The sequence below is a fragment of the Verruconis gallopava genome (genome assembly GCF_000836295.1).
Source record: "Verruconis gallopava strain CBS 43764 unplaced genomic scaffold supercont1.88, whole genome shotgun sequence".
NCBI lineage: Eukaryota > Fungi > Ascomycota > Dothideomycetes > Venturiales > Sympoventuriaceae > Verruconis > Verruconis gallopava.
Window position 1 is genome coordinate 867 of NW_015622224.1, and position 9,951 is coordinate 10,817.

Genomic DNA, 9,951 nt, shown 5'->3' on the forward strand with positions numbered 1-9,951 from the left:
GGCAGGAACAACATTTTCCCATGCATATGCTCAAACTTGATGTTATGCATAGATGAGGCGATCTCCTTCTCATATTTATTATACTAATTATGGATTAACTGCTCAACTCTCTGAACAACACGTAGTATATCGCCAATAGAAATCAGTAAATAATCCTTTAGTACTTTATGCATTCCTTCAACGGGAGAAGTTACAATTGTATTATAGTGTCGATGATAGGATGTCCAAGCCTTTACCCATTGAGCGTGTGTTTCATAGTGATTCTCCTTTAGATACCTGCATAGTTCTGATGCTGATAATCATTAAGAAGCTTATCCCACTTTATTTGAAAGTCAGGATGCTTAAGTGCGAAGACGACCTAGTTTGTTAGATTATTAATAATACTATTTAGGTGTGAAATACCTGGTTAACAGTCAACTTCACAGGGCTCGCCAGCTCATCAGAGTTATCTGCGGTAGTAGTTACCATCCGAGGCGCGGTAGAAGCCTGGCAGAGGATACAAGCGTCGATTCGAAGCGAGGTAAGCGCCGGGAGGAATAGGAGCTGTAGCAGGCGCAGATCCGTCGTCGGCATCGTCATCATCATCATCAACTTCGTCCTCCTCGTCGTGCACCTATTGATATTCGCTTCCATAAACTATATCGATCCGTTTAGAAACTATTCTGTCTCTCCATCTGCTCTAGCTCTTGTTGACCAACGTTGCTGCACAGCATCCCAGGCCCTATTCTTGCTCCCTTGTGGCAGCCACCTTCTTTCCTCTAAATAAGCGATCACTAGGTAGCTAAGACTTATCCCAAGCACATTTGTGCATTGCGGGTCCCTTTCACGCAGTGCTGACAGCCAGAACCCTCTGGACCAAACTCTTAACGGTGAAGGTATCTCTCCCTTATGGCTTGGTCTATGTGTCCCACCTTAAGCTGAATGATAGGCTGGAAGTCCTGCAGTTTGATGGCACGGCCCGTCACCGCATTCTGAGATTATTTGATGTCATAAGTCGTATCACCGTTCTGGTCTGGGTCCATCATCATGTGAAATCGTACTGAACCCTCTGCGATCTGCACATTAATGAACCAATGATTGCATTCAGTAGAGCTCGTGAGGAGAAGAGCACCTAGTTGAATCCGTCCTTAAAAGGACCCTCTTGAACCTTTTGTCACTAAATTCTTGCTCTTAGCACAGGTCAAAGCACAGTATATTTCGTATTCTGACGATGTCAAGGATCAGGAGGAATGCCATAATCAATGATCCCAAGGAGTATAACTTTATAAATAGCCGTTTATTATATTTATGCCCAAATTCTCTTCAATATTGTCCCGTAATTCTAGTTAGGATCTGCTATTTTTGGTCATTCTTCCTAGCATCGGAGCTATATGGTTGACGCATTCCCTTATTTCAACGATAAGCCTCAGTCTTATACCTTTGAATTTTGTAATGAACAGAAATGAATTATAGAATCTTGCAGTTGGTTCTAGCTGTCCTACTCGTCAGGTTTTGCCAATCCTTGAATCTTACGGCACTTCCAGCGCTAGCTAACTTCTCGGATCCGTCGTTAGTCTATGACTCTTCTAGCTCCAATTGGTATGCATTTTCTACGAATGAAGGGGGAAAGAACGTCCCTGTAGCATGGTCAAGCGATTTTATTCAGTGGAACCGAAGTCCAAACGATTCCCTGCCTTCTTCGTCTCTACCAGCTTGGGCCAAAGCAAATGGACCAGTTTGGGCGCCTGATGTATCTTATGTGAGGAGATTTAGCATACCATATGTACTGAAGCTGATCTACGGCAGAATGGTAGCCACTTTATCATGTATTATACAGCCACTTTGAGTGATTATCCGGCCCATCACTGTATTGGTGCAGCCGTATCCCCTAATGCCACAGGACCATATAGTCCATTGGGCAAGGACCCTCTGATTTGTCCTTCCCCAACTGGCCAAGGTAATGCTTATTCTCCTGTAATTGAATCAAACGGAACAGGAGGCGCTATTGATGCGTTCGGTTATATGGATAGTAGCCAACAGCGGTACATTGTCTATAAAATAGACGGAAACTCTCTTAACAGTAATACCGGCAGCGACGGTGTCTGTGGAAACAATGGTACAGATACTATACCAACTCCTATTATGATCGTTGCAGTGGCAAACGATGGTATTACACCAACAGGGACTGGTACCCCAGTTCAAATTCTCGGTCTTGACGAAACAGATCCGGAGATTATAGAAGCCCCAAGTATTATGCGGCTTTCAAACGGCACCTATGTGCTCTTTTACAGCTCTGGCTGCTTTTTAACTCCCGAGTACACAGTGAAGTTCGCTGTCGCGCCAAGTATAATTGCCAACTACACAAAGAAAGGGTCTTTTCTTGTTACGGGAGATAATGGGTTAGATGCGCCGGGTGGGCTGTCTGTTGCCGCCGATGGCAAACATCTGGTCTACCATGCGAATTTTCAGGGAAGTAGAGCATTGTATTCAGGGCTAATTGACTCATGATAATTGAGCAAGTCAGAATGTACGTTTACCACCACAGTTTACACTCTATCACACGGTCGGGACTTGGTTTTGTCTCAATTTTATATGTAGCTTTCATAATTAGACTGCACAGTAACGTCAGTCCCTTGATTGTGGAACGCAACTTGAAATGGGACAAACCAGAGGTACTTTGTCTTTACAAACTTTTTACCTTCGCAAATAATTTTATATTTATAATTTTTAATACTAAAGATACAACGTCTGTCCGTGCGCAGCGAGAATCACGCCGTGGAGAGAAATTCAACACTTGAACTACGATAACACACCACCTCATGGATCAATAAAGGGTGGCAAAGTCGCATCTGTCACCTCCTCGTGGTGCCAGCTGATGAACTCAGACTGGGGCTTGCTCTTATCTGAGGCTAAACAGAGCGCAATTTCAAAAAGGAGGGAGTACCAAATCCTCATCTATCTGAAGTTGTCTGGCAATCAGCGCACGCCCACAACTGATAGAGCCTCGCATGACACACAATCTACTCAAGCGCTATACTCTTATAGGAGAGTTATAGAGGAGGGACTTGGCGAGAAATAAATGGTTATGCCAAGGTAAGAGGCAGCTGCTACACAATTAAGAGAAGGAAAGAGTTAGGGGAGTGCAGAGCACTGGCTCAATTGTCTCCTCCCTTTTCTCCTCTAGATTGGTATCTGTGTCTAGAGATACTAGCCTGGAAGGAGGATTTTTCATGTCTTTTCCCTTCTTTCTATGGGGTGAGACTGTCGGCTTTGGTTCCCAGCCCATATACAAATGTACAGGTTAGACGTTGTATCTTGAGGAGGACACATGTCATCTTACTAGCCTTAGAAAGTCTGGCATAGCCCCAACTGGCTGAAACGGACTATAACTTAAATGGACATCATCATCGTCAAATGGTCTGAGATGCACAGTCCACCTCCTTCGCAATGTTTTCGGTTGATACACCACGAATAACCATAATCTTAATGCGATGTTGCTGATGGATCTCTAGATGGCGCATTTGAATCAGATTTGTTGACCTAATGATAAGGATTTATATAGAATACAGTTTTCAGACGCGAAAAGTGTTTTCACCCACCGAGCGCGGGCCAATTGACAATGATTTCCGACATGACCGGTAATCAGAATTCAAACAAAAAAAAAATAAAAATAAAACCTTAGCCGATCTCGCTGACGATTTCCTCTCAGCTTTTACTATTTGCCAGCGTCTTCATCAATTGTTCCATCTGACGCTCTACTCTCATCAACGTCGCTTCATACTCCCCATAACTTAATTCCAGCGAGCCAATCAAACCTTTAGATTGATTTTCGGCCAAGGCGAGCCTGCTCAATAAGATAGACTGTGTTCTGAGTTTACTTAGTGTTCTGGCTAAGTATGTGCAGTCTATGTTCGAACGATGGTGACTGCCGAGTGCTATTGCTATTTCTTTAGCTTGTATCCGTAATTGACTTTCTTCGGAAGGTAAAACCAATGAGGGTCGGGCACTGCGCCCTTTGCTAGCATTTGGTCGAACCGGGAAATGGGACATCTCGGGTGAAACTAAGATTCTACATGACTCGAGAAGAGTTCATATAAAACAAGTGGCGTCTAATTATAGACAACGACATATATAGTGATAACTAGAGATAGCATTAATTCCGGCCCCATTTTCTGGGTTTATATGCACGCGACAAATCCTTAAGTCCTGTTTTTTAACGCATCAATATGAATACAGTCATTTGGTATTTAGTCGCTCTTGGCGCATTCATTATGGTAGTCCTCCTCGTTGCTGGTCTCGCCAAATTCGCACCTCGAAACATCACTATCATTGGCACGAAATTCTTTCGTCATACTCTATGCTATCTGGCGCTGTATTTTTTTGTGGTATTCGTTATAGTCAACCTCCTGTATCTGGCTTTCGGTATCGGCGATAAGGCTAGCTTTGGCCAACGTTGTGCGCGTGCTGCCATTTTCAATTTCATACCTTTATCAGCTGGTGGTGATATGAACCCACTAGCAAATACCTTACACCTTCGACTTGACACATACGCAAGAGCACATAGATGGATAGGTAGAGTTGCAATATTTGAAGGATTTACTCACGTCGTCGTCGCCTCAATCCAGCATCAGCCAGATATGCACGTTCTGTCCAATGTTGCCGGACTTGTAGTAAGTGTCTTTCCGATTGAGATGAATGCTGCTCAGTTTGTCCAGGCGGTAACGATACTTACATTAATGCTGTGCTCTCTACTATTGCGCCGAAAAGCTTTCGAGATTTTTCTCACTTCACATTGGTTGCTGGCTGTCATTCTGATCATCGCCAACCTAATTCATATCCATGTCTCAACGCAAACGATACTTCTTGTTCCTAATATATTCCTTCTTATGGCAATCTGCATTCACTCCCTTATTGCCTTATTACGACTTTGCTTCATAATCTTCCGTAACCTGAGTGCCGGTAGTTGGCGAAACGAAGCATCCGTTGATACATGTGTATTCGCGCACAACGTGGGAAATGATGTTGCCAATATCGTATGTGCAGATGCAGCACATGTTCTGATTCGCTTGGTACGTCCGTGGGATTATAAACCTGGCCAATACGTGTACCTTCGCGTGGGCACACAATCCCACCCGTTCTACTTTTTTAAGTGTGATACTAAAGAAGACGAAAACTTCATCATCCTGCTTATTCAAAGAAGAAATGGCTTCACTAAGCATATCTTAGGTGCAGATAAATACCTCGAGAACATAAATGAGAAGTCAACCAAAGGGCAAGCTATTCAAAAAGTCATCATAGAAGGCCCGTACGGGCACGGTGCTAAACTTGATGAATATGACAAAGTTTTATTTTTTGCTACCGGAGTCGGAATATCAGGTGAGCTGGCCTATATTGAAGGATTACTGCCAGAGGTATCTGTGGGAAAGGTGACGCAGGTAGTTGTGTTCTGGGAGATCGAGACCGAAAGTATATTATCCCAAAAAAATTTAGGTGGGTAACTCGCTGACTATAACTCTAGTACAATCTAGCTGGACCGCAAATCATATGAATAAACTAATAAAAAAAGACAAGTTTCAAGTCTGACTACCCTTCCGTTGCAGTTTGTGCTATCGTTGACTTGAGCTCCTAGGTGCTTAAACTTTATCTTTTCATAATCAAGCCAATCAACCCCGAAAAGAAAGGGAAATCCGAAATAAAAGGGCGAAGCGGCCTGCACAATGTCTTCTTCACTCGTATGGATATCGATCATTGTCTGATGGAGATTGGGGAGAATAATCAGGTCGCACTCTTCTGTGAGTGGATTGAAATGTCGCGGCTTTGAGGTTCTAATAGACCACTAGTGGCAACAGACCAGTCGATGAATCGCAAGATTCGAAAGAAAGCCTCTAAGCTAGGCTTTAGGAGTTCTGACATATATGAACTTGAATTTTATCCCTCGGTCAACAAATTGAAGAACAGGAGTCACGAAGGCTACGGTCATAAATGTTTGTAGCCATTGGAAATTCGCGGTACAGGTATTTTAACCACTACCGCCTTGATCTTGTGTGACAAATCTTCTCATCGGCAGGCTTTCTAATGTTAGGAACACTTCCCTAATCCGTCAAGTGATACTAATGTAAGTCTCTTTGGAATGGTTTAGCTGCTTAGAGCAAGGAGTAATCGGCTATCAAAATCACAAAATAGCAGGGAAAAGTTACGAAGACTAGATAGAGGATTATAGTTTTAAGACAGATTAATTCTAATAAAGAGAAGATGCAAACAAACTCCTAGATAAGCTAGATAGTGTCGTAATGTGACTGATATCCACTTATAGCCCGTTTCAGCAAGTTGAGGCCATGCCAGACTTTTTAAGGCTCGTAAGATGGCATGTTTCCTCCTTAAGATAGAGTGACGAACCTATACATTTGTATATGGGCTGCAAGCCGACAGTATTACCCCATAAAAAGGAAAAGACGTTAAAAAAACCTCGTTCCAGGCCAGTTTCTCTAGACATAGATACTAATAAAAGGAGAAGAGGGAGGAGACAATTTAGCCAGTCCTCTGCAGTCCCTTAACTCTTTCCTTCTCTTAAATTTGCAGCAACCGCCTCTTGCCTCAGCATAACAATTTAATTCTCGCCAATTCACTCCTCTATAACTCCTATATAGAGCATAGTGCTTGAGTAGACTATATATCATGCGAGGGTTTATCAATTGTGGGTGTTCCCTTCTTTTGACTTTTGCGCTCTTTTTGGCCCCAGATGAGTGCAAGCTCCAGACTGAGTTGACCAGGTGACAGGTCCGACCTTGTCACCCTTGTGATGTCTTCAAAAGTGCATTAAACGATTGTAAGATTCAGGAAACTGTAGAACGGAAACAAAAATGGAATCATATCTATCTATAGTTGACTATTCCCTGACTTACGGAACACCCTCCACAAGGTAAAAGAACGCTCATTCCAGGCACATAAAATCTCCCCTCCGAGCTCATGAAAATAAAACCGCTGATAAAATTATGTTTTTAACCTTCACCTCTCCAGGCTGGCAACATGTAACAGGAAAATTACTGTAGTTATATAGCATGCTCCTACACTGGCAATAGCTATACCACATCCTAGGGCTATAGGAATACTATGACTTTCTATATATATTAAATGATACACTGTGATTGTCACGGGGTCACCCCATGACATATGGCCGACTGTAGGTGAAGGAATGAGAGTCACCTAATGCATAACATGGTGGAAAAAGTACAACAACAGCGAGAACTCTCACCCTTGGAATAAAGAGCTCAATTGTGTTCACATACATCTCCTGCAGACCGGAGACTGCTTTCTCGGAAGCCGCACCGCCCAGCGTAAGATATGGCGACGCCCTGGTCCTAGGAGGTAACCAGGCCCACTAACCTCCGAGAGCGTGTCCTAGAAATCATGAAGCAGATCAGCAATACATTGCAAGAAAGAGATAAAGAGATCGATAGAAAGCAACTAAGCAAAGCTCTCAAGAGCGCGCTACTCGCGCTCGCCAAAATCAAGGATACCCCTGACGGAGCCACCCTAGAAGAGAAGGTAGACTGACTGCGCACAGAGACAGTGAAAGGATGGAAAAGTATTAATAAAGCCTTCTGATATATCTGAGAAGAAATAGAGGCAATAAAGGCAAATATATAAGCAGTAGCAGCAGTGGGGAAAGAGGCAAAGACAGCGGCGACTGAGGCAGTTGACATAGGCAGGACGGTACTCAGAAGCAAAAGGACACAGCATTAGCAGGCTATAGCAAGCTATGCTGCTGTGGCAGCGCAAGCAGCGATGGCAACGAATACATATAGTCCAGAAAATATAGACCACCTGCTTGATTGATTTGATTTGATTTGATTTGATTTTTCATTTACCCTGACCCATCCTAGTTAGGATATGCAGGCTGCTGAGATTTGTCCCCCCGATTCTGGGATTTGTCCCCCCTTTGAGATTTGTCCCCCCCACTAGCTGTAATGTAATTTAAATCGCTGTAAACGGCTTAGCGCAGTGCCACCTATTTTATCAATTATTCAAGAGATAACAAACTTATATAGTTAATAAAGGTGTTTAGCCCAGTAACTTAGTTGTTATTTTGGCTTCTTCTCTGCTGCGTATTGTTTTTATTGTTGCGAATGGTGTTCATCGCTATGGAGGGGGTGGTGCTGGGTTGATAATTTCAAGTTTCTGAAACAGCCTGTTCTCTGTCGCTGTTTCAATTGTAAGTATAAGTAGGCTTTGCATTATTCTGCGGGTTGGGGCTGGCGCGGTCAGATAGACAAGCGGCCAGATTGGGTGGTTACTGGGCAGTGTCTTAAGTTTGCCTAGGATATTTAACGCCCTTTGTCTGAGTCTAAGGTGTGTTGGGAGAAGGTTTGATTCGATCTCGAGCGCGTTAGTGGAAACTGCGCGGAACGCTGAGATGGATTTGATCGCCGCTATGCTTCCGGAGCACTGTCGTCTGCCATACTCTTCCTTGTCTATACCACACTGTTGAGGCGTAGTCGAGTTTAGGTAACACGCATGCCTGGTATAGCTGCCGCATTTGTTTTGGTCTTAGGTGACGAAGTCGGCTTATGCCTATACACGTGTTGGTTGCTCGCTTGGATACCCTTTATGTATAGGCTCGCCATCTGAGCTCTGAGTTGAAGATTACTCCTAGGAGCTTCATATTGCTAGAGGGGGAGACCTCCTGGCCATTCATGATGATTGAGCTAGTTGTTTGCTTGTTTCAGGAACGAGTGAAGTGTATCAACTCCGTTTTCCCAACTTCAAAGGTTGACCCAGTCTGATTGGCCCATTTGTTGATCCTAGGAATATCTTCTGCTTGGAGCTTTTGGGTATTTTCTTCAGCGCTGGGTCCGCAGTGCCAGCAGAAGTAATTATCAATAAATGCTGATGCACCACCTGTATCATCTACAATTTGGTCTACTAGCTTCTAATTGTAGATTATGTATAGAATGGGTGAGATCGGGGACCCCTGTGGTAATCCCAGGTAGGCCAGTAAGTTCTTGTCTAAGCAGTAGCCGTCAAATCTGAAGCTTGCCCATCTGTCTTTCATGAAGCTGTCTATCCACTATTGTGCTACTACTGGTATCCCTATTTTACAGAGTATTTGGTTCATGGCTAGGCGATTGACGCTGTTGAAGGCGCCTTTAACGTCAAGGGCTAACAGTGTCACTACCTTGCTCTGTCTCCATGCTTTCCATATTGCGTCAACTAGGATAAGGAGTGCTTGTTCAGTGGATCGCCCAGGCCTGCCTCCAAACTGTGTACTTAGGAGAAGGTTGTGGCACTCTACATAGTATGATATTCTTCTCACAACTATTGCTTCTAGGAGTTTACCTAATATATTGAGTACAGAGATGGGCCTGTACGCGCTAGGTTGCGTATAGTCTGGCTTCCCTGACTTGCGCTGGACTGCAATGGTTGCTATTCTCCATAACTTTAGGTGGTGTCCTAGGCGAAGTGCTGCTTCAAATAGGGTAGTGATAATAGGTGATATATGTTTCCAGGTTTTCTTCCACACAACATATGGTAGCCCGTCATCTCCTGGGGCACACAAATCCTTTGTTGTGACCAACGCGGCATAGATCTCGCCCTCGGTGATTGGTTCCCAGGGAAGTTCAGCCTCCGCTATGTATTCATGGAATCATTCTTCCCACCTACACCTATACCAGTAATGTCCCTTAATAGCGAAGAGCTTGGCCTTGTCTTCACTTTCCATCGCTTGCTGCTCCCCATCGCGCAGTGGTGGAATGTTTGCATATTCGGTACCTGGTTCCGCATATTTCGCGGCCTTCCATAGAAGGTTCCCGTCTGCAGCTCGGTCGAGGAAGTCTTTCCAATGTGTGGATTTAGCTCGTTCAATGGCAACACTAAAGATGTGGACAGCAAAGAAAGCAGCCACAATGTGGCAGAGGGAGTGGGCACAGGACAGCAAGGGTAGGGCGACATACCGCCACAACCCGACGCCTTCCA

At 44.1% G+C, this 9,951-nt stretch overlaps 2 protein-coding genes across 2 annotated transcripts; both read left to right on the forward strand.

Annotated features, from left to right (window-relative positions):
• Window positions 1-1,441: 1,441 nt before the first annotated feature.
• PV09_09594 (uncharacterized protein) lies at window positions 1,442-2,487 on the forward strand (the record flags this gene model as incomplete). Its single annotated transcript, XM_016363681.1, has 2 exons — window positions 1,442-1,738; window positions 1,786-2,487. 2 exons carry the CDS (start codon window positions 1,442-1,444, stop codon window positions 2,485-2,487), a joined length of 999 nt encoding a protein of 332 aa, XP_016208488.1.
• A 1,718-nt stretch (window positions 2,488-4,205) lies between these two features.
• PV09_09595 (uncharacterized protein) lies at window positions 4,206-5,971 on the forward strand (the record flags this gene model as incomplete). The annotated part of the gene is made up of 4 exons (XM_016363682.1): window positions 4,206-5,445; window positions 5,498-5,556; window positions 5,609-5,771; window positions 5,820-5,971. The coding sequence occupies 4 exons, from the start codon at window positions 4,206-4,208 to the stop codon at window positions 5,969-5,971; spliced, it is 1,614 nt and encodes a 537-aa protein (XP_016208489.1).
• Between the last annotated feature and the right edge of the window lie 3,980 nt (window positions 5,972-9,951).